The 24653-nt window shown below is 44.7% G+C and overlaps 1 protein-coding gene across 3 annotated transcripts in view; it reads left to right on the forward strand.

Annotated features, from left to right (window-relative positions):
• GNAL (G protein subunit alpha L) overlaps nt 1-24653 on the forward strand; it is a 330636-nt gene that overhangs the window by 297872 nt on the left and 8111 nt on the right. For all 3 annotated transcript variants that reach the window (XM_074944650.1, XM_074944651.1, XM_074944652.1), the window contains 6 exons: nt 920-974; nt 12853-12926; nt 14169-14227; nt 14656-14776; nt 17289-17419; nt 19170-19237. In XM_074944650.1, coding sequence (XP_074800751.1) covers nt 920-974; nt 12853-12926; nt 14169-14227; nt 14656-14776; nt 17289-17419; nt 19170-19237 — 508 coding nt within the window. The remainder of the gene's footprint in view (nt 1-919; nt 975-12852; nt 12927-14168; nt 14228-14655; nt 14777-17288; nt 17420-19169; nt 19238-24653) is intronic.

Here is a 24653-nt window from a genome sequence, read left to right on the forward strand (position 1 = left end):
TTCTCTTTAAATTTGTCTTCATGGCAAAGTACTGTACAAATAGGGTTTGGAAGGGTATTTTTGCAACCAGACAGTGTGTGTGAAGCCATCTGTTTGAGTCACTCTGAAAGTCAGGAGTTCAACATGTTTTCGTATTCCCCACTGTAATTAAATAAATTCCACATGCATACCCTTAAAAATGAGAAAAATGGGGGGAAAACTTGCTAATTCAGGGAGAAATCTTGGTAACGATAACTTTATACCCTGAGGTGGATTCACTGAGAGAGGATGTGCACCAAAAAACAATCCAGAAATTCAAAACAGATTCTAAGTCATTCAGGCAATCCCTGAAAATGAGACATCTGGGCTCAAACAAGTAAACAAACAAAAAATTCCAAAAAACCTGGGGAAGAGACCCACATTTTAATTAATCCCGGGCACTTGAAAAAAATTAATTTCCTTACTTATGTTATACTAACCCCTTACAGTAGATTATTAAAATTAATATTATTTTAAATAGGTTTTGTTTATAAAACAAAACAAAGACCTCTCCCCATTTTTTTAACCAAATCCTAAATTTTAGGTTTGAACAAGTTGACAGTGTTCTTGTGGCATAGATGCATTATCTCATATGAGGAAGTGTGGAATTAAACCAACATTTTAATGTAATGCAGTTTTACGAAATTCATATTTATTTTGATCCCATTTGCCTTGTTTGTGGGTATTGCCTGATGGTAAGTATAAAGCATAATATTGCAACACAGACTGGGTAAATGGTGTGTTGCGGACAGAAAATATATACTTGATCAAAGTAAGGAAATTGTTAGGCCTTAACCTTGAACCCATCTTTTTATAAGTGCTACAATCTAAAATTGAAAAGGTAACGGAGATTGTAGAGTTCACAGTTTTCTAAGTGTGTTTTTTCTGTGTTTTATTCTAGCTTTCTGGAAAGAATTGACAGCGTCAGTATGGTTGACTATACACCCACAGACCAGGTGAGTGAAACTGAAGGGTAGTGTGTGAACTGGGGTACATATTTTTGAAAGTTAGTCATTTCTGTTGTAATATAATTTCCTTTGGGGGGAGAGACTAAAACCACATTTTACGTGAATTCTTTATGTAAACATTACTTTAATCACAGCTGATCTTGATGTTTCATAGAAATATGGCAAACCACATAATTCTTGAATCCAGTGCAGTACTTCAGCCAGCACTCTAAGGAGATAGTGAAATATTCCATTTCAAAATATGTTAAGAGAGTCCTTTCAGTGGAACCAACTAGATTAATACAATCAGTTCTGTTGTTGACTCCTATGATCCATCTGTTCTTCCTCCCTACTTCCCATTCTGTCTCCCCCAAACCACAGCATTCGGCACTAACTGAGAAATCCCAGGCTTCCCTGGGTAGGTCTCCATATGTAAAAGAAATGTTTAATTTCTACTGTGGTGGTGGCAAACAGGAGAACGGTGACGCACTGGGGACTCTGCCTTCTGCATGTGGCAGAACCAGAGCTCTGTGGCAGCCACCTACACTAGAGTGTAGGAGGAAGCAACTCTGGTGGAAGCATATCTAATGACTTTGCACTGCAGATCCACTAGGCCATCAACATGCTAGAAGGGGAAGGATTTCTATTTTTCTTCCCCTTTGCCTCCAACCAACACCTGTGTCCCATAGGTAATGCCTTCTAACTTTTATTTAAGCTTTGTTTGTGGGACTATAGGTTGGACTCTAGTTTCATGTTGGGACACAGATGCAGCATATGGATTTATTATATCATTTATACCACTGGGAAACTAGAACAAATTTGTTGCTTATTCACTTGGAACTTGGGGTTAAATAATATGTATATGTGCATTTAAATTTTAAAACTTTATATTTCAGGATCAGTCTTCAGAGTGACCTTCCTTCTCTATAGCTACTGAAAGTTATGTTAGGCAGGCCGCTCATATTTTTAAATTGTTTCATTATATTTTGTTATGGCACCCAGAGGCCTTCTGGCACGGGTACCAAAAATTTGCCTGTCAATCACATACTCCTCTTGCAGATGCCTTGATGCTATGTCCATTCAGCCCTCCAGTGATGTAGGCTAACGTATTTATATTGTTTTATTATTTGTATTATTGTAGCACCTACAGGTCCCAACTGATAGGAGGGGCCCCATTGAGATAGGTCTTACATACACATAGTAAAAGAGTGTCCTGCTTTGGAAAGCTCGCAGCTTAAATAGGCATATATGGGAAGGGAGATAGAAAGTATTGTCTCATTTTACAGTTGGGTAACTGAGGCACAGAGAGATTAATGGACTTACCAAAGGTCACACAGGAAGTCTATGGCAGAGCGAGGAATGGAATCCAGGTCTCCTGTGGTTGAGGGCCTTAACCACAAGACTATCCAAATGCTCCAAGAGATATGCGGCAGTGCAAAGGAATTATAACTAAGGCTAAGATTTTGTCATGGTTATTTTTAGTAAAAGTCACGGATAGGTCACGGGCAATAAATAAAAATTCATGGAAGCCGTGACCTGTCTGTGACTTTTGCTGCTGCGGCTCCATGGTTTCCCCTGCCACCGTGGTGACTGGGAGCTGTGGGGTTCCCCCTCGGCCCGCAGCAGCTGGAAGCTGCAGGGTGCCAATATTTCCCCAAAAGAAAACGGGACACCCCCAGCCACTCACCTGAGGTTCCCCCCTCCCCTCTGCACAAGGCTGTTTCCCGTTGCTGAAACCCTGAGGAGGCCCCCTCAGGAGTCTGTTACCTGTCGCTGGAACCTTGCAGGGGTTGCCCTGAGGCCTGTCACTGGAACCCTGCCAGGGCCCCGCTGGCTGCTAGTTCCAGAGTCCCGCAGCCCCTGGGGCTGAAGCAGAGAATGTCAGGGGAGGTCTCTGGAAATCACGGATTCTGTGACTTCCATGACCTCCGTGACATAAACAGAGCCTTAATTATAACTATAGTGTTTGTAAACAATATTCACAAGGCAAAAGTCATACAGCAGAATGAATACAAATTAGAAATGGAATATGCAAACAACAGGTTACTAAACCTATCTGAGAAGATGATGACTTTGCAGCTGGAAGGTGGTTTCAGAGCAGGTTAGCCTTCATAAGACTTAAAGACTCATTCCTAGAATCATGACCTGACTTCTGCCTCAAGCTTCCTCGTGCAACTGGGAAGAAATAGGCAAAGAAACTCTTTGGTTTCACCATCTCCTTAGGCTCATTCGTTCCTCTAGAGCCTTTCTGCACACTATGTTGTCATTCTTGATGCCTTTATTATAGCAGGAGTTGGTAGGGACTCCTATGTTTAGGTTGCCTAACGCTTGCTAATATATAAAGTAGAAAGTTATGTTCCGGGGTTTTTTTTTTATTTGAGCGGTTCTCACACCTCCATTGTTTGCGGAAGGCCTTTGATATTTGGAAGGGAGAAAGGCTTTCTTTGGGCAAGACAAGTGTCTTTATCCCCTGAAATTTCACTCAGGTTTTTCTGAGAGAGAATTTATAAAAATCATCATTTCTCTTCTATTACTTGCATTCCTCAGGAAAATGTTGGCAGCTGCTCTACTGGGAAGTGTCTGATAACTAGGGCTGCGAGTCTGTCACGGAGGTCACAGAAGTCATGGATTCCGTGACCTCTGTGACTTCTGCAGCGGCCGGTGCTGGCTCAGGGGCTGCCTTGAGGGGTTGGCGGGGGGGGGGGGGGCTCCACAGCTCCCACTGGCATAGCCCTGAAGCTCCTAGGTGGAGGAAGGGCCAGGGGGCTGAGTCCGCATGCTGCCCATGCCCGTAGGCCGCACCCCCTGCAGTTCATGGCCAATGGGAGCGGCGCAACTGGTGCTTGTGGTGGGAGCAGCGCGTGGAGCATTCTGGCCCCTCCGCCACCTAGCAGCTGCAGGGACATGCGGAGCCGGTTAGGGAACCCCTGTCAGCCCCACCCCCCCAGCACCATCGGGGTCCCAGGCCACATGCTGCTGCCTGGACACCTCCCCCAGCATCCCTGGTGCCCCCAGACTGCCCCCTCCCCGAGCAGGTTAGTTAGGGGTATATAGTAAAAGTCACTGACAGGTCACAGGCTGTGAATTTTTTTGTTTACTGCCCGTGACCTGTCCATGACTTCTACTAAAAATACCCATGACTAAAACATAGCCTTACTGATAACTACTCAGAGCACCTGTAGTGGTGGCTGTTGGAGGGGAGAGAAAGAGACCAGGTTGGGCTCCCCTCTTCAGACTCAGTACACAGCCCCAGTCACCCATTTCCCTCCCCTCTCCAGCTTGTAGCAGTACAAGTGGGCTTGAAGTTCTCTTAACTCATAAGGTGATGGGGAGTGAGAGAGCTGGCCCAGGCCTGCTCCAACCAGTCCCTGGCCACAGCAACTCATGCCATCTTTCTAGGGCAGCACATGGGACAGGAGTTCTCCCGATTCCTAGGCAGGAAGAAGAGAAAGAGAGAAGTAGACCAGGCTTCTTCCCACCTCTGAGAATACCACCATCTTCTGCTGCCAGCTACTGTAGTTAGTTCTGTAGCTCAAGTCGTAGCAGTCTGGGCTGCAGTATTGGAAGGTTCAGGGTTCAAACCCTGATGATAAGGATAAGGTTGTACAGTTCTTCTTCGAGTGCTGTCCCTGTGGGTTCTCACTTCAGGTCATGGTGCATCCCAGTGCTGTTGATTGAAGATTTTTGGTAGCAGTGCCTGGTTGGGCCGCACATGCACAGCAGCTGTATCATGGTCGTTGGAGTCTCAGGCAGCGCGCGCGTGACCCGCGCCCCTCCGTTCCTTCTCAACTGTCCTCAGCTGAAGATGGAGCTCGGAACTGTGCGACATCTTCTCCTCTTCCTATAGTTAAATAGATAGAAATACCTGTTAGATATATTCCCAGTTCTAGTATAGTTAGTTAGATAGTTGTTAGTAGCAAAAAAAAAATAAATAAATAAAAAACTCATTTCAGTTCTCCCCCTTGTTCGTGTCTCCCTCAAGGACACAAACTTTCCTTAGAAATGCCAGGCTCCCCTGGCTTCAAGAGATGTGGCTCCTGTCACGAAGCAATGACAAGGTCCGACAGGCACTCTCAGTGCATGAGGTGCCTTGGTGAAGCACACATACCGTCTAAGTGCATTCACTGGAACAACCTCAAGGCAAGAGCCTGTTGTGACTGGGATCTCCATCTTAAGATGATTCTTATGGAGCAGTCGCTCCAACCAAGATCTGACAAGGATGACCAAAAGTCCACCATAACCACGGGCACCTCAGCAATTCTTAACCCAAAAGGACATTACTGTGGCATCCATGTCACAATCTCCTCTCCTTGGCACCGACCGCTCACCAATTATTACTCAACCCACATCTCCCACGGCACCATCGATGTTCAGCGACAGCGCAAATGAGGAGCAGGACAAAGGAGTCTTCTCCCCACACCACTCCCCCATACTTCATAGAAGAGGAACTGCGGGCTCACTAAAACCAAAGGACTATCACAGGCAACCACCTTACCCATGGTATGGACAGTCTTGGATGTGCCCTCCCATGGGTTTTCCCAGGCAGTGGCCTCTGTGGGACCCATGGACAGCATACAAGGCCCACTACACACAAACCTCTTCACCACCAAGAGGAGAATTATGCTCTCCACTGACATCTCTGCTATCTACAACATTGGTGGCCTCTGAAGAGACGACCAAAGAACTACAGGAGGAAACAGGTACCAAGGATATGTCGCCTGCATATAACTCCTCCTCTTCCCCCCGAGGCCATCTGCCGCCTCCTCCAACGCTGGCAGACGATTTCAAGCAATTCCAGCAATTGTTTAAAAGAATAGGCATTAGCCAGGACATTCCCCTAGAGGAGGTCCAGGAGAACCAGCACAAGTTGCTGAAGATACTACAGCCATCCTCTACTGCAAATATTGCCATCCCCATAAATGAGGCGATTCTAGAGACGGCGGAGACAGTATGGCAGACACCATGGCAGACACCAGCCACTGCTTTCCCCCCCACTCTCCCCCGACATGCAAAAGGGCAGACAGGAAATATTATGTGTCTGCAAAAGGCATGGATTTTCTTTTTTCCTACCTGCAACCAAATTCTCTTGTGGTGGAAGCTGCAAATTATAGGGACAAACAAACACAACACAGATCAACACCACAGGATAAAGACCACAAACGCTGGACCTTTTGGGCCCCAAGGTATACACCTCTTCCACCTTGCAATTTCATATTGCCAATTACAGCGCTCTCCTGGCAAAATATGATCACAATAATTATGCCAAACTCTTCGAATTTACCACTGACCTCCCTGAGGACAAGAAGGCACAACTCAAGACCATACTTGTTGAAGGACAGCTGGTCTCGAGAACTGTCTTACAAGCAGCCCTGGACATGGCCGATAAAGCCGCCCGTACCACTGTCATGGCTATCGTCATGTGTAGAGCTTCCTGGTTCTCGTCCTTGGATGTACCAGGGAGCTGCAACTGAATCATAGAATCATAGAATATCAGGGTTGGAAGGGACCCCAGAAGGTCATCTAGTCCAACCCCCTGCTCGAAGCAGGACCAATTCCCAGTTAAATCATCCCAGCCAGGGCTTTGTCAAGCCTGACCTTAAAAACCTCTAAGGAAGGAGATTCTACCACCTCCCTAGGTAACGCATTCCAGTGTTTCACCACCCTCTTAGTGAAAAAGTTTTTCCTAATATCCAATCTAAACCTCCCCCATTGCAACTTGAGACCATTACTCCTCGTTCTGTCATCTGCTACCATTGAGAACAGTCTAGAGCCATCCTCTTTGGAACCCCCTTTCAGGTAGTTGAAAGCAGCTATCAAATCCCCCCTCATTCTTCTCTTCTGCAGACTAAACAATCCCAGCTCCCTCAGCCTCTCCTCATAAGTCATGTGCTCTAGACCCCTAATCATTTTTGTTGCCCTTCGCTGGACTCTCTCCAATTTATCCACATCCTTCTTGTAGTGTGGGGCCCAAAACTGGACACAGTACTCCAGATGAGGCCTCACCAGTGTCGAATAGAGGGGAACGATCACATCCCTCGATCTGCTGGCTATGCCCCTACTTATACATCCCAAAATGCCATTGGCCTTCTTGGCAACAAGGGCACACTGTTGACTCATATCCAGCTTCTCGTCCACTGTCACCCCTAGGTCCTTTTCCGCAGAACTGCTGCCTAGCCATTCGGTCCCTAGTCTGTAGCGGTGCATTGGATTCTTCCATCCTAAGTGCAGGACCCTGCACTTATCCTTATTGAACCTCATCAGATTTCTTTTGGCCCAATCCTCCAATTTGTCTAGGTCCTTCTGTATCCTATCCCTCCCCTCCAGCGTATCTACCACTCCTCCCAGTTTAGTATCATCTGCAAATTTGCTGAGAGTGCAATCCACACCATCCTCCAGATCATTTATGAAGATATTGAACAAAACCGGCCCCAGGACCGACCCCTGGGGCACTCCACTTGACACCGGCTGCCAACTAGACATGGAGCCATTTATCACTACCCGTTGAGCCCAACAATCTAGCCAGCTTTCTACCCACCTTATAGTGCATTCATCCAGCCCATACTTCTTTAACTTGCTGACAAGAATACTGTGGGAGACCGTGTCAAAAGCTTTGCTAAAGTCAAGAAACAATACATCCACTGCTTTCCCTTCATCCACAGAACCAGTAATCTCATCATAAAAGGCGATTAGATTAGTCAGGCATGACCTTCCCTTGGTGAATCCATGCTGACTGTTCCTGATCACTTTCCTCTCATGTAAGTGCTTCAGGATTGATTCTTTGAGGACCTGCTCCATGATTTTTCCAGGGACTGAGGTGAGGCTGACCGGCCTGTAGTTCCCAGGATCCTCCTTCTTCCCTTTTTTAAAGATTGGCACTACATTAGCCTTTTTCCAGTCATCCGGGACTTCCCCCGTTCGCCACGAGTTTTCAAAGATAATGGCCAAGGGCTCTGCAATCACAGCCGCCAATTCCTTCAGCACTCTCGGATGTAACTCGTCCGGCCCCATGGACTTGTGCACGTCCAGCTTTTCTAAATAGTCCCTAACCACCTCTATCTCCACAGAGGGCTGGCCATCTCTTCCCCATTCTGTGATGCCCAGCGCAGCAGTCTGGGAGCTGACCTTGTTAGTGAAAACAGAGGCAAAAAAAGCATTGAGTACATTAGCTTTTTCCACATCCTCTGTCACTAGGTTGCCTCCCTCATTCAGTAAGGGGCCCACACTTTCCTTGGCTTTCTTCTTGTTGCCAACATACCTGAAGAAACCCTTCTTGTTACTCTTGACATCTCTTGCTAGCTGCAGCTCCAGGTGCGATTTGGCCCTCCTTATATCTTTCCTACATGCCCGAGCAATATTTTTATACTCTTCCCTGGTCATATGTCCAACCTTCCACTTCTTGTAAGCTTCTTTTTTATGTTTAAGATCCGCTAGGATTTCACCATTAAGCCAAGCTGGTCGCTTGCCATGTTTACTATTCTTTCGACTCATCGGGATGGTTTGTCCCTGTAACCTCAACAGGGATTCCTTGAAATACAGCCAGCTCTCCTGGACTCCCTTCCCCTTCATGATAGTCCCCCAGGGGATCCTACCCATCCGTTCCCTGAGGGAGTCGAAGTCTGCTTTCCTGAAGTCCAGGGTCCGTATCCTGCTGCTTACCTTTCTTCCCTGCGTGAAGATAAAGGATCTACCTTTTGATAAGGACAGACTATTCTCTGCCAAAACAGATGAAGTTCTCCACACTATGAAGGATTCACATGCGACCTTACGCACACTCGGCATATAAACTCCGCCTCAGAAGACAAAGAGATACCAGCCCTACCAATGACCTAGGGATTATCCATATACCTGCCCTCAACCCAGACCATATGACGTGGGCAAACAAAGGAACAGACCACCTTGGTGCTGGCAGGCACAACCACAGCAATCAGCACCTCAACCCACTGGAAACAAACCGCAGTTTTGAAGGTTTGGTCGAGGGTTTGAATGACCTCCCCATGACACCAGTGCCTATCTGCCCATTTGGCCACTGCCTGCGACATTTTTACCAGGCATGGGAGCACATCGCTCAAGACCGCTGGGTCTTAGAAATAGTACAATTCCATCCCCTTTACTTCTTGCTCCACTACCCTCCTGCCTCCCTGTCCCTCTTCAGGGACCCCTCTCATGAGCAGTTTCTAAGGCTGGAGGTAGATCATCTCCAGCTGGGTGCTGTGGAACCAGTACCGACACAATACAGTGGGAAGGGTTTTATTCACATTACTTCCTGACCCAGAAGAAAAGTGGGGATGGCGCCCGATACTAGACCTCAGAAAACTCAACAAATTTGCATGCTCCCAAAAATTCAAGATGGTCACCTTAGGCACAATAATCCCAGCGCTGGAGCAAGGGGACTGGTTTTCAACCCTCAACCTACAAGACGCATACTTTCACATCACTATACACCCAGCTCACAGACGATTCCTCCAATTCACGGTGGGACACAATCATTTGCAATACAGAGTGCTCCCATTCAGACTGTCCACCGCATTGAGAGTCTTCTCCAAAACCCTTGCAGTAATTGCGGCATATCAGTGCAAACAAGGGATCATATTTTTCCCATACCTGGACGATTGCCTCTTCAAAGGATGCACGTTCACAGAGACAGAAACAAGCACGCAACTCACCATCCATCTCTTCCAAAAACTGGGACTTCAGCTGAATGTGCAGAAGTCAACATTAGTACCCACACAGCAGTTAGACTTCATCGGGGCACACCTTGACTCAGTTCAAGCCAGAGCTTTTCACCCCATACCAGATATCAGGCTATAAAACATCTGGTAGACAGCGTCTCCATATGCCTGAAAATTGAGGCAAGGACCTGCTTACAACTATTAGGACACATGGCCGCCACCACATTCATGGTAAAGCATGCCAGACTACATATGCAGTTTCTCCAAGGCTGGCTGAGTTCGGTGTACAGACCCACCAAATATAGCCTGAAAAAGCTTGTTACACCACCTCCCAAGGTCCTAGAATCCCTTCAGCGGTGGACTAAACCAGAAAACCTGTGTGTGGGTATTCCCTTCCAACAAACACCACCATCAATCATGATCACAACAGATGCCTCCCTCCTGGTCTGGGGGGCACAACAGGATCACCACACAGTACAAGGCAGGTGGTCACCACCAGAGACATGCCTACACATAAACTTACTGGAACTCAGAGCGGTGAGAGAGCCTGCCTTCATTTCCTACCTCTAATAAGAAATGAATCAATAAGAGTGATGACAGATAACGTAGCGTGCATGTTTTACATCAACCATCAAGGGGGGGACTCGTTCCCACTCCCTCTGCACTGAGGCCATGAGGCACCACATCGACATCTCAGCTTCCTACCTTCCGGGATGTCAAAATACCATGTCCAACACACTAAGCAGACACTTTTCTCAGGAGCACGAGTGGGAATTGAACCATATGGTCTTACAACAGATCTTCTACCTATGGGGATTCCCCTGTGACAGCCTATTCGCCACAGCACAAAACCACAAATACCCACTGTTCTGTTCCAGGGTGGGACTCAGTTCCTGATCTCTGGGGGATGCTTTCCTAATCAGTTGGGACAATACACTTACTTATGCATTCCCCCCCATACCTCTGATACACAGAGTCCTACGCAAAATTAGGGACAAAAAGACCAGGATCATCATGATTGCTCCAGCGTGGCCCAGACAGACCTGGTACCCTTAGTTTCTGCATGTCAGTTTGTCCTCCACGGATCCTCCCGATGAGGCCAGACCTCCTGTCACAGGCCAACGGCCACATCATTGATCCGCAACTGGAGAAGCTCCATCTGAAGGTGTGGCTGCTGTATGGTTCCACTTACACGAGTTAACCTGTTCAGAACAAGTCAAACACATGTTACTGAACAGCAGACATGAATCCACGCACAAGACCTACCTACAAAAATGGAAACGCTTTTCCACATGGAGACTTGACAAACACCTCACTCCCTGCACTATGCCCTTACCCATTGTGCTAGACTATTTTCTAGAGCTCAAGAACTCAGGCCTATCCCTAAGCTCTATCAGAGTCCATCTCGAGGCAGTTAACGCCTTCCAAGACAAGATTGATGGGTTCTTGACATTTACACATCTAATCATGAAATGCTTCTTAGTTGGGCTCCAGAACCTTTACCCCAAAGTACACTCTCCCACATCCACATGGGATCTGAATCTAGTCCTCAAGGGACTCATGATACCCACATTTGAGCCACTTGTCACCTGCTCCTGACAACACATGTCAATGAAGGTGGCATTCTTAGCGGCCATCACATCCGCTAGATAAGGTCACACTTCGACCCCATCCCAAATTCCTCCCCAAAGTAGCGTCTACCTTCCGTATCAACCAACCTATTCATCTCCCTACATTCTACCCTAAACCACACAAAACCTCACAAGAGGCTTCATTGCACACCGTGGATGTTAGGAGGGCTATAACCTTCTACTTAAACAGAACGAAACCTTTTCATAAATCCCCAAGACTGTTCATTTCAACAACAGAATGATCTGAAGGTGCTGCTATATCCAAACAATGCCTTTCCAACTGGATATCCAGTTGCATCCACCTGTGTTATCAACATACAACTACCTACTGGGATTAGATCCCATTCTACTAAGGCCATGGCAACATTTTATGGCATCCCTAGACAACATACCCATTGTGGAAATTTGCAAAACCACCACATGGGCATCAGAGCATACCTTTGCTAACCACTATGCCATCACTCAAGACTCTAGGGCAAATGCCATACTAGGCCTCACAGTCCTCTCTACTTCTACAATGCACGTAACTCCAAAGTCCCCCCAACCATAATGGGTACTGCTCTACATTCACCTGAAGTGGAGCACCCACAGGGACAACACTCGAAGAAGAAGAAGAAGAGAAGGTTACTCACCTTGTGCAGTAACTGAGGTTCTTTGAGATGTGGGTCCCTGGGGGTACTCCACTACCCACCCTCCTCCCCTCCACTTTGGAGTTCACTACGAGGACTCTATGGTAGAGAAGGAACCAAGGGGTGCAGGCCGTGCGCACACTGACCAAGACTCCAACAGCCGCAAGACAGCTGCTGCACACATGCGGCCCGACCAGGCACTGCTACCAAAAATCTCCAATCAACGGTGCCAGAACACACCGTCACCTGAAGTGGAGCACCCATAGGGACCCACGTCTCGAAGAATTTCAGTTACTGCGCAAGGTGAGTTAACTTCTCTTGCACGCGGTAGAATTTTAAAGTATTTTTCCTTTTAAAAAAAAACCCAAGGAAATTATGTTAAAAACTATGTTAAGAATATTATTTATGTTTTAAAGTTAAGTAGTACTCAAAAGATAGGAAATGCTAGGTTTGCAGCTGTGCATATGACCTTAATTCTGCTCCTTTGTTAATTATGATACAATCTTTAATCACATACTATTTTTCCCTAGGACTCATCTCATTCAGGGCATAAGGGGGCAGAATTAAGGTTGCATAAGCAACTGTAAATCTGGCATTCCCTAACTTGTGAGTGCTTGACTTTGCAACCTAACATTTTAAACTTATTTTTATATAATTTAAAATACATTATCCATCTCACATGTGCAACTTTATACAATCATCAGTAAGTGTTTAGTGGACGAAAACATCCGACATCCCCCTACTTCTACAAAATCAAGATTGTGGGCAGATCTAGTTATGTTATTTTATTTGTATACTGATGGTGTGAATTTGCAGGTAAATGCTTATAAACAAGACAGATTTTACTTAGATGAAAATCCTTGTTGTTTATTTTAATTAAAAGAAGTATTCCATGCTTTTCAAATCAAAATAAGGGGGTAAAAATGTCATTCATCTGTGTCTATTTTCTTATTTCCAGGATCTATTAAGATGCAGAGTTTTGACATCAGGGATTTTTGAAACAAGATTTCAAGTAGATAAAGTAAATTTTCAGTAAGTGTATTAGCAATAATTTATGGTTATTGTACTTATTTTGAACCACTTGATTCAGATGTCCCTACCCTCACACCTTTTATATTATAGCTATTGTAGGTCTTCCAACTTCTTTGTCTTTATAGAACATAATGTAATTGGCTTTTACTCAAACGGAAAAGAGAGCTTAAAACTGTAGTAGTGTTCCCTGGTGTCTCTCTATCTTAGGGTGTATCTGTGGTGGATGTTGCTTATTATTTCATTTCATGTTTATGTAACCTTGTCAATTTACACAGTAGTTTCTTTGGAGTTGATGCAGACTTCATTGGGAATATTTGCATCAGTAAGGGTTTGAAGAATTGGGCCCAAAGAAATAAGTTTTGTTCTTGTTCTGAACAGCTGTAATCTATGGATTTTGAGGTTTTATATCAGTGGTGGGCAACCTGCGGCCCATCAGGATAATCTGATTGCGGGCCACGAGACATTCTGCTGACTTTGATCGTCCGGAGGCACAGCCCCCTGCAGCTCCCAGTGGCCACGGTTCGCTGTTGCCGGCCAATGGGAGCTGTGAGAAGCAGCAGGCGACGTGCTGGCTGCCGCTTCCTGCAACTCCCATTGGCCGGGAATGGCGAACCGCGGCCACTGGGAGCAGTGGGGGGCTGTGCCTCCGGATGATCAATGTCAGCAAAATGTCTCGTGGCCGGCAATCAGATTACCCTGATGGGCCGCATGTGCCCCACGGGCCGCAGGTTGCCCACCATTGTTTAATATTGTTTCCCTATTAAAACACACATAATTTTTTTTCATACGCATCATCAGGCTGCTTGTAGTTATTATTTTTCACCAAAATATTTTATCAATATTGTGCCTCTGAATTGTAACATCTCCACCGAGTTTTGGAAATATTCTGAAACTTGTGCCTGTTAGAGCATGGTAGGTGCAAACATTTTAACGCCAAACCTATAAAAGGGTCTCTCACAAAACCTCATCCACATATAGTTTCAAAGGCTTAAAAATCTATTTCTCCTGCAGAGAAAAGTGTGTTTCTGTAGAAATTCAGTGGAATTGTCCCAACAGGGCAGGGGAGATGGAATTGTTACATCTGCATGACAGGGTAACACAATTTCAGGAGCTCTCTTCCCCTTCAGGCCGTATTTCTTTGCTATTGCCCTTGGGTCTGTCAGACTGAACCCTAATCCTGCATGCTTCGTGTGATTTTCCTAGTGCACACAAATGATATAACACCCTATGGCTTTTTAACAGCATGTTTGATGTAGGTGGCCAGAGAGACGAAAGAAGAAAATGGATCCAATGTTTTAATGGTAAGTCTGCACCACATTTTAATCTTGAATCTATTCTCTGCTGGGAGAGTTTCTGTAATGTTCTTTAAATTTTGTTTTACACTAAATTTAAATAAGCCGGTCCCTTTTTTCAAAAAACCATCTGTGTATTTTGTATTATTTTAGCAGTTCACTACCTCTTCTCCTCTTAAGTTTCTGTCACCAAATGAGGTGTTTAAAGCAAAACAGTCTCATCTGAATATAGATTAAAACTGCACATCACCATGTGACATTAATAAAAGAACCCAACATCACATATCGTTTCTTCCAACATAAATTAGAGTACACGCTGCAGACGGAGTTGTGTGGCGCCCTTGTGTGGCTGCATTAAAATATTACAATGTTGAGCTTGTTTGGGGTAAATGAAACATTCTCTTCTCTTTATTTTTTCTTCTGTGTGTTCCACCAAGATGTCACTGCTATAATCTTTGTTGTGGCCTGTAGCAGCTACAACATGGTAATAAGGGAAGACAATAACACAAACAGACTACGGGAATCCCTGGATCTCTTCAAAAGCATCTGGAACAATAGGTAAAAATAAATCTCTTTCTGGAGCATTAATGTAGTCAATAATAACGAAATTAGTATTTAGCACTTACATTTTTCTAAACATTGTTCAAGCATTAATTACTTAAACATTAGCTAATAATTTAAAAGGCTCAGTCAAGTACTTTTTCTATGTGTTATTATTAACATCTCTGAAGCAACTTACCGAAATTTCAAATAAAATACCTTTCCTTACCGTTTGAAAAGCACTTTGCCACTTTAAGTTGCCAATGAATATGTACTTAAGTGCATACAGTGATAACTCACTAATGAGAAGCCCCCATTGCTAAGTATTTAGATTTTTTTTTGTTTAGAAAATGTCAAGACAGGACCAGAATGTTCCCTGGTAACCAATCTTGAAGCACCACCAATTGCACTAACCCCTCCGCAACACCATCTATGGCCCTGGCACGGGGCTGTTGCACTTACAGTACGTTGCTGCTGCACAAACAAGGCTACATCAGTTTCTCAGTATTCTCATAGGATCATAAAATTGAACGAGAAGCCGACAGGCCAGATGGTCCACCAGAACTTACAGATTCAGGCAGGGAGTGAGAAGGGCTTTGGAAAGGTCAGCAGCCACCACTTCTGTATTCCTGTAGTGTTAAGCTAAGGAAGTGAGTGAAACCCAGTTCTGCCATCGCTATGTTTGAGTGGGGAAGATCAGGATGTTCTCATATTTCAGCTCCATCTCCCCCTCAGGTGGGAGCAGATACACTGAGGATGTCCTCTCATCACAGCAGTATGGTAGCAGTAGCAGCAACCAACTTCATGCACGTTCACGGCACCAGTCTCAATACCACAAGAGCATACAGGCAGCGGCTCTTCTAAGAGTCGTCTCCTGAAAACAAGTCCAGTGGGACTGCACCCAGTTATAAGCAAGTAGCCCTGTTTAAGAACTTTAGCCACTGTTTGGGTCAGGGTTAGCGCATGACATGGGGCTTCATGATAGGTCCAGCTGACAGCATGATGTCACATTTCTTGTTCCCATCCCTAATACAGCCACAGAATCTTGCAGGGCATCGTTTCAGGCAACTCCAAAATCTGGAGGGAGAGTAGTATATGAAATTTGGAGTTTGCCATTTACCAAGGTGTGAAGTTATGATGTTGTATTGTATGATAAGTGTATAATTAGATATTTTAACAGCTACCACAGTTTCTGTATCTAATCTAATTGTAACATTCTTTTAGATTACACTAGTGTTGCAGTCTCTGCAAATGATAGACATGGTATCTAGCCAGCAATCTGAATAGGTTTCTAATTGATAATAAGTAAAAATGAAATGCAACGTAAGATCATGAGAAATTACAAGACTTGATCTATCTATCTTTATGCTCCTGGGTGTGAGGAAATTGTCAGACTAGGTCAGGAAGAATTTTTAGCACAAATCCCAGTGGTGTAGTGTCACAATAATAGTCTCATGCATTATTGTGGCAGAATGGGGTTTACTTCTCCTGACTCATCAGGTACCATATAGGCCACTGTCAGAAGTAGGATTCTGGTTTGGATGATCAGTTGGTCAGTTCAGATACAGCAATTTGTATGAAAAATGTACAAGATGGATAAATAACCTCCAATATTTCTCTATTGCTTCAGTAGAATGAAGCATATCTTTACATGTTAAGGAGCACTAGTATTAAGTTTTTACTGTGACGTTTTTAGAAAATGTTAACACTCTGGTGCTAGGGTTAGTGATTTGGTAGCAGAGGGTTAATCTATAAAACCTATATTTTAAACTTGTTCCCTTTGTTGTGGAAAATGAGTCACACCATCTGTTTGGTTCAAACAGTCTGAGGTCCTTTTATTTTAATACAAGCATGCAGGGAGAAGGACACAGAGATGGCCACACGCAGGTGCCACCCTCGTCTCTCTCTGTCCTGCCCCTATAATACCAGTCTTATATAGTTTTTTTACATTCAAGTCAAATGATACATTTCCTTAATTTTTTTTATCACTCAGGCATTGTTAATAAAGCCTTATAAGGAGCCAAAGTAAACAGTTTCATAACTGGGGGTGGGTGTTGCATATAATGGACAGCTAGGGCCTTGAGCTAGGCTAGAGGTTGGCCTAGTTCATTATCTGGGTCAAAATACCACGGCCCAGCATATGCAAATACTCTTAGCTTAAGCGAAGTCTTACAGGATGCCGGCCTATAGGCCTCTTGCATTACTGCTCTTGCCTATGCTGCATATAGTGCATAGATTTTGTCACAGAGTGGGATGGGGTCAGGGTCAACAGCAAGGTTAACAGCAATTTCCCCCACACCTTCATAAGCATCTAATATGTTTTAAATGCTATTAATATATTAACCAGTATGGATGTGAATTCAAGATAACTGAAATATTCGTTTTGCTTGGTTGTTTTTCTATTAAACTTGATGAAAAGAGCCTCACAGACCACACAAAATAGGAATAGGCCATTAAAGATTTCCTTTATGAAATGATTGTCTGATGGATATGTTAGAGTTGGCATCAACATCTAGTTTATTCTTCACAGGTGGTTACGGACCATTTCTATCATTTTGTTCTTGAATAAACAGGATATGCTAGCTGAAAAGGTCTTGGCAGGGAAATCAAAAATTGAAGATTACTTTCCTGAATATGTGCGTTACACTGTACCTGATGATGGTAAGATTTCGTAACTGTTGGGATTAAAATAGCAGGCATAATCCTTGTTCTCACAAGTACTACAAAGCCGCAGATTCTTTCAATCAAAATGATGATACACCACTGTGAAAAGATAGGACACCTGCATATACGTACACAAAGAGAAAACTTAACTTGGGAAAGGTCTCTGCCCTATTTTATTTGTAAGCATTTGATCAGGTATCTTAGTTAGGTACAAAATTATGGAAGGATGGAATGAAGCAAATCATACCAAGCTTGTTTCTTCACTTCATTGCTTATTTCAGGATAAAATGAATTCTGTACCCAAAATAAATAGAGTTGACATGAGCTGGAGGATTGAATTTCCTGTACTGAACAAGAACATTAAAAAATTGACCAATATGGCCCCAATTCAGCAAGATACTTAAGCACATAAGTAGTTCCATTGAGTCAGTGGAGACTCCTCCCATGCATAGTTAAGCATGTGCTTAAGTACCCTGTTAACTTGGGGATGAAAAAACACCTTATGAACTACTTAATTTGCTACATTGCGGAAATTGCGGATCCCGCAATATTAAGCTTCCACTGCAGTTTTTATTTTAATTAGCTTACTTTGCACAGTTCACAGTGTTGCATACAGTTTGAGGTTTGCAACACACACTTTTTCCCCCATTAGCACAATAGAACCCCATTTATCCATGCTGACAGTGGCAGGGCTCTGACTGTTAGCCCCAGACAGTGGAGCTCTGGTTGTCATCCCTGAGGGCGGGAGGGCAGGCTCCTGCTGCCAGCCACACACATTAATGTCTCTAATACAGTTGTAGCAAAACGTCTGGTTATCAAAAAAAATTAGCAGGCATAACATAATACTTAAGTGTTTATATTGTTCTACCACTTTTTTCTTAAACAAATAGGTCTTATCTGGGTTTTCCAAATTACCACAATTAATTAAGGTCCATTATTACTTTTCTATCATTTTCCATGTCTTGTCCGCATCTCGGCCACAATTATTTGACAATCAGCCCACAGTTCAAGTAGGGCCTGACTTATATAATAAATGGTCTTCAACATCAAAACTTTGTCAACAGATATGAAAGCAACAGAATGTTTAACTACTGAATTGCTATTTTCACATTTCAGTGTTTTCCTGTTGTCACTGCTGTAAGCAATGTTCCCAATTTAACCAAGGAGCTGTTGCCCATAAAAAGCTGAGAAATAGAAGTTTGTTTATTTAAGATGGTTTAAAACAGTGGTTCTCAAACTTTAGCAACCTGAGACCCCCACTTTGATTTAAAAAATTTTGCGGGCCCCTAAACCCCCCACTTAGTCCCAGGCCCTGCCCCACTCCACCTCTTCCCCCAAGGTCCCACCCGCGCTCCACCGCTGCCCCTCCTCTTCCATACCTCTTTCTGCTCCCTTCCCCAAGTGCACCCCGTCTCTGCTTCTCCCCCTTCCTCCCAGCACCTCCTGCATGCCACGGAACAGCTGTTCCCTGGTGTTCAGGAGGCGCTGGGAGGGTGGGGGAAGGAGTTGATCAGCAGGGCCCATGGACCAACTGGAGTGCCCTTGGGGACGGGATCCCAGTTTGAGAAACACTAGTTTGAAATATTCTTTCATTTTGGAAGAACCAATTGTGAATGTATTGTAAGTATATTGTTTTTTAATTCCTATAGCAAAGGACACTCTCTTATTTATTCCATCTCTTATTAAATATGCAAAATAACTCTCATTTTTTTCATTTATCTGATATAATTTATTTTTAATTAAACAGCAACGCCAGATGCTGGAGAAGATCCCAAAGTTACAAGAGCCAAGTTCTTTATCCGGGATGAGTTTTTAGTGAGTAATTTTAAAAACCTATATCTAGTGGTATCATGGAGGTTACTCTCATCAAACACACTTGACAATATGGTCACGTTTTGCAAAAAGAGGGTGGGAAAAAATGCTTAGCTCTTTCATAGCTTTTTTCAGCCATACATTTCACAGCACTGTAAAAAAGTGAAGCATTCTTAGCCCCATTTTATAAATGGTGAAACTAAGGCACAAAGATGCCAAGTGATGCATCGTGAGTCAATGGAAGAGCCAGGAATAGTCTCCTGAAACCCAGTCTGGTACTTAGTCTACTGTGGACCCAGACTGCCTTCCTCTTTCCTTTTGTTCTCCATTGTGCACATGGCCACAGTAATATGGACCACTTCCACTTCTAATTTACATGATTTTTTTTTGTGGATTTATTTATCTATAAAAGCTTATTCTTGTTGCATGGCAGATTTCATTCACATCTCTGTACTGGCTGCTTGGCCTGTTTGGAGTTCAAAATCTGTTACTGAGGTCAACTCGTACGCTTAGCAACAGGTTTGTTATAGATAGGGCCCTACCAAATTCACGACCATGAAATCTGGTCTTTTGTGTGCTTTTACCCTATTCTATACAGATTTCACAGGGGGAGACCAGCATTTCTCAAATTGGGGATCCTGACCCAAAAGGGAGTTTCAGGGTGGGGGTCACAAGGTTATTTTAGGGGGGTTGTGGTATTGCCACACTTACTTTTGTGCTGATGTCAGAGCTTGGCAGTCAGAGAGCGGTAGCTGTTGGCCAGGCGCCTAACTCTGATGGCAGCTCCCCACCATACCCTTTACTTCTGCACTGCTGCCTTCAGAGTGGCGGCTGCTGACTGAGGGCCTAGCTGTGCAGGCAGCAGCGCAGAAGTAAGGATGGCAATACCATGCCAGGCCATCCTTCCTTCTGGGCTGCTGGTGGTGGTGGCTCTGCCTTCAGAGCTGGGCTCCCGGCCAGCAGCTGCCGCTCTTCAGCTGCCCAGCTCTGAAGGCAGCCCTAGTAGCGCAGCAGCAGCAGTGCAGAAGTAAGGGTAGCAGTACCGCAAACCCCCCTACAATAACCTTGTGATCTCCCCACAACTCCTTTTTGGGTCAGGACCCCACAATTACAATACTGTGAAGGTTCAGATTTAAAAACTTAAATAATTATATTTACAGTTTTTAAAATCCTGTGACCAAAAATTGACCAAAATGGACCGTGAATTTGATAGGGCCCTAGTTATAGACCTGTCTGAATCCACCTAGTGGACAGTCAACAGTCTGTTGTAATAGGACCAAACCTTTGGATCCCACATGCTTCCAAGCCAGCTGGGTCTGGGCAGCAGCAGGTGACTCGTTTCTAACTCTGGGCCTCCAAGGCACCTACCTCCCAGGTGCAGACCTCCCATCTGGGCCCCCTTCCTTGGGATGTGGGACCCACATTCCAGCTGCCCTAGGCCCCTGAAAACAGTTCTCTGGGTTCCCCGAGTCAAATATGCATGCTTCCCCACCAAAGTCCCCTCCAGGGGCATTCTGGATTATAGTTTAACTCTTTGGGGACACCTGGCAGGTAAAGTAAGGAACACAGGCTTGCACAGGTGTTTCAAAATTCACAGTAACTTTTACTCTCAAAGCACACAAGAGTTACAGATCTGGGGATAAAACAACACCTAAACATTCTCTCTCCTGAATCACTTCTAGTGAGTGTTAAGGCCCAGCCCCTGTGTCAGGCGGGTAGGCCCCTCCTGCAGTTCTTCTGTTTCCTTAGTTTTCAGAGTAGCAGCCGTGTTAGTCTATATCCGCAAAAAGAAAAGGAGGACTTGTGGCACCTTAGAGACTAACCAATTTATTTGAGCATAAGCTTTCGTGAGCTATAGCTCACTTCATCGGATGCATTCAGTGGAAAATACAATGGGGAGATTTATATACACAGAGAACATGAAACAATGGGTGTTACCATACACACTGTAACAAGAGTGATCAGGTAAGGTGAACTATTACCAGCAGGAGAGCGGGGGCGGAAGGGGGGAGAACCTTTTGTGGTGATAATCAAGGTGGGCCATTTCCAGCAGTTGACAAGAACATCTGAGGAACAGCAGGGGGGGAATGAACATGGGGAAATAGTTTTACTTTGTGTAATGACCCATCTACTCCCAGTCTTTATTCAAGCCTAAATTAATTGTATCCAGTTTGCAAATTAATTCCAATTCAGCAGTCTCTCGTTGGAGCCTGTTTTTGAAGTTTTTTTGTTGAAGAATTGCCACTTTTAGGTCTGTAATCGAGTGACCAAAGAGATTGAAGTGTTCTCCGACGGGTTTTTGAATGTTATAATTCTTGACGTCTGATTTGTGTCCATTTATTCTTTTACATAGAAATTGTCCAGTTTGGCCAATGTACATGGCAGAGGGGCATTGCTGGCACATGATGGCATATATCACATTGGTAGATGTGCAGGTGAACGAGCCTCTGATAGTGTGGCTGATGTGATTAGGCCCTATGATGGTGTCTCCTGAATAGATATGTGGACACAGTTGGCAACAGGCTTTGTTGCAAGGATAGGTTCCTGGGTTAGTGGTTCTGTTGTGTGGTGTGTGGTTGCTGGTGAGTATTTGCTTCAGGTTGGCGGGCTGTCTGTCAGCAAGGACTGGCCTGTCTCCCAAGATCTGTGAGAGTGATGGGTTGTCCTTCAGGATGTTCAGCTAGTGAGAGAGATTCATAAATTCCAAGGCCAGAGGGGATCACTGTGATCATTAGGCCAATGGTTCTCAACATTTTGGGGCTCATGGACCATTTGTAAACCTTGATGGCCTGACCCCCTGAGTCACTCCCCGACCTGATGCCCCCATACCCCCTTGAGGGGTCCATTGGGCAGGGCTTGGAGGTAAGATTCCAGATGCTCTGGCCAGATGTGAACAACTGGGAGTATGCCCCACTTGCAACTGATGGAAAGGGTGGTGAGCCTAGACCATGCCCAAAAACATGCAGTCCCTCCCCATGGATGGCAGAGAGTAATGGGGGATTTGGGGCCTAGAGGTGAAGTGAAGAGATCAGGGGACTTAGGGTATAGTGAGGAGGAAGACATTAGAGGGTCAGGGGGAGCTGGGGAAGGAATTTTGGGTAGCAGGAGGCTGGGGGAAGGGTATGGGGCAGAGGTGTATGGGGGAGGGGTGGTAGTCCAGTAGCTCTCGGAAAACACACGGCCCAGGGTGGGCCAAGTTTAAAGGGGGAATTTGTGGTGCTATGGGTAAATTAGAGGGGCTGGGGAAGAAAATCTGGGAAGCTGGGGGCCAGGGTGGGTGATAGGATAGAGGAGATGTTGCCAGGCTGTGAGGCAGTGGGTACATCTGGGGGCTGGTACTTACCAGAGAACATGACACCATCCTCTCCTTCCTGGCTCCTGTCCTGTGGAGCTGGCTGGGCTCAGGTCCCCACTGCAAGCATTGCGATCTTGTGCACCAGGTTGCAATGAGACCAGCCAGCTCCATGACCCTTTGAAATATTCTGGCTACCCAATTTTGAGTCACACCCTAGGGGCTGAGAAATCCTGCTGGTAAATTATTCCAATGGTTAATCACCCTGACAGTTAAAAATTTACCCCTTATTTCCAGTCTGAATTTGTCTAGCTTCAACTCCCAGCCATATGACAGTGTAAGATCTCTGCTAGATTGAAGAGCCCTATATCAAATATTTGTTCCCCCAGCCAAGCACAGATTTTACTCTTACATAATGTTTCAGACCTCTCTGCCATGTGACCCATACATCAGCTTCAGCACCCCAGTCAGGTGCCTGAAGTGTGAGATTCTCGTCCCAGCTTTGGCCCCTTTATAAAAGAGCCAGAACAGCATGAAGGGGGCCTAATTGTCCCCTCTCTGGCCAGAGGAGGATTCCCCCTGTTTAGCCACATCTGAAGACCATTTTAAGGCTGCCTTCTGAGGTCCATCTGACAAGTCTTGATGTAATGGGTGTGCCTGGGGCAGGACTAGGGCAGGAGCGTTTTGGGGTGGGAGCAGAACACATGGTGGTGCAGAGATTCCTGGCAGGCCTGAGTAGTTTCCTTAATTTAGAAAGGCTCCCAGGGCCGGTTATACCTGGAGCTACCCAGGATTTCAAGGGTGCTAATATGAGCCTAAACCTCCCCTCCCCCTGGAAGCACTGCACTGAATCTCACCTTGAGTTTATGGCAGATAATTTTCACATATCTGTTCTTTCCATTATTCAGTCTAAAAGAAAATGGAGAAATCCAATCCTTTATGTGGATATTTAAAATGTCAGCCCGCTCAAGTGAAAGTTTTTCTAGTCAAAATATTCCTAAGGCGTTGCACTGTGCCACTGTCAGTGGCAACAGGCGAGTAAGACTGAAGTATTCATTTTACTTCACATTTTAAATACTGTTCTGAAGCAAATTAGAAAGAGAAACCTTGAACATTTTATGATTCAAAGAGTGAAGGAGTTTGTTTCATCTCGCTACCTTTGTTACACTTCTCTTTCCAATTTTATGGTCTGTATTTTTTATTTATTGATTGTTCTGCTCTGTTACATTTCCTGGAAAATCTGCCTTTATTACTTACACATTCTTTATTGTAATTTTGGTAGCCTATAGTCATGTTCACCAGTCTGGCACATCAGCCCCCTGCTACTGCTGCACAAGATGCTTTGGTAGCCTGTGAAAGTCGTGTCATCTTGTAGCCCTCTGTATAACTGTACCTGGTACGCTGCAACTCTCAAAACTCTCCCTCTGCTGACCCAGGCTGCAGCCACCAATTCTATTTCAGATGATTGTCTTAATTATACACAGGTTTATCACAGACTAGTTAAGAAAAGATGTTTATATTTAACAACACCTCTGACTAATATTTCTAAAAAGTATCAGAAGGTGGGCATTTCATTTTCTCGCTCTCATTTTCAGAAGTGCTAACTATCTGACATCCCCATTGACTTCAAGTTGCAGGTATTCAGTACCTGTGAAAACTAGGCCATTGGTTTCCAATTTATGAAAACATTAGCTAGGTATGGCAGGAAGAGCTGTTTGTCTGGCTCACCAAGACAAGGCTGGAAATCCAGCTCTTTGCCTCAGCAAAATGTTTCTTTCCTTCCCAGGTCAGGTCACATGTCTAGTTCTAGGCAGTATCTCCTATTTCACAAGGTCTCTGTTTCATAGGAAACTCGCCAGGCTCCTCGTCCTATGCTTAATCACAAGACTATCCTTTCTCCTCACAGTGTTGAACCCAGCATTCATCAATTGTTTACAATTCTCCCAAAACAAATATTGATGTTTTGTACACAGGATTCTGCAACTGCTGATGTTTTACTTCAATACAATGGGTCAGCCCTACAAAAACAGCAGCAGGGCAAATCTGGGTTATTCTGCTTTTTATTTTGAAAAATCTGAATAATTTTTTCTTGGACTTGAAGCAGCTACTGTCTGAATACGTTGACCT

The sequence above is a fragment of the Natator depressus genome, chromosome 2 (assembly GCF_965152275.1).
Source record: "Natator depressus isolate rNatDep1 chromosome 2, rNatDep2.hap1, whole genome shotgun sequence".
Taxonomy (NCBI): domain Eukaryota; kingdom Metazoa; phylum Chordata; order Testudines; family Cheloniidae; genus Natator; species Natator depressus.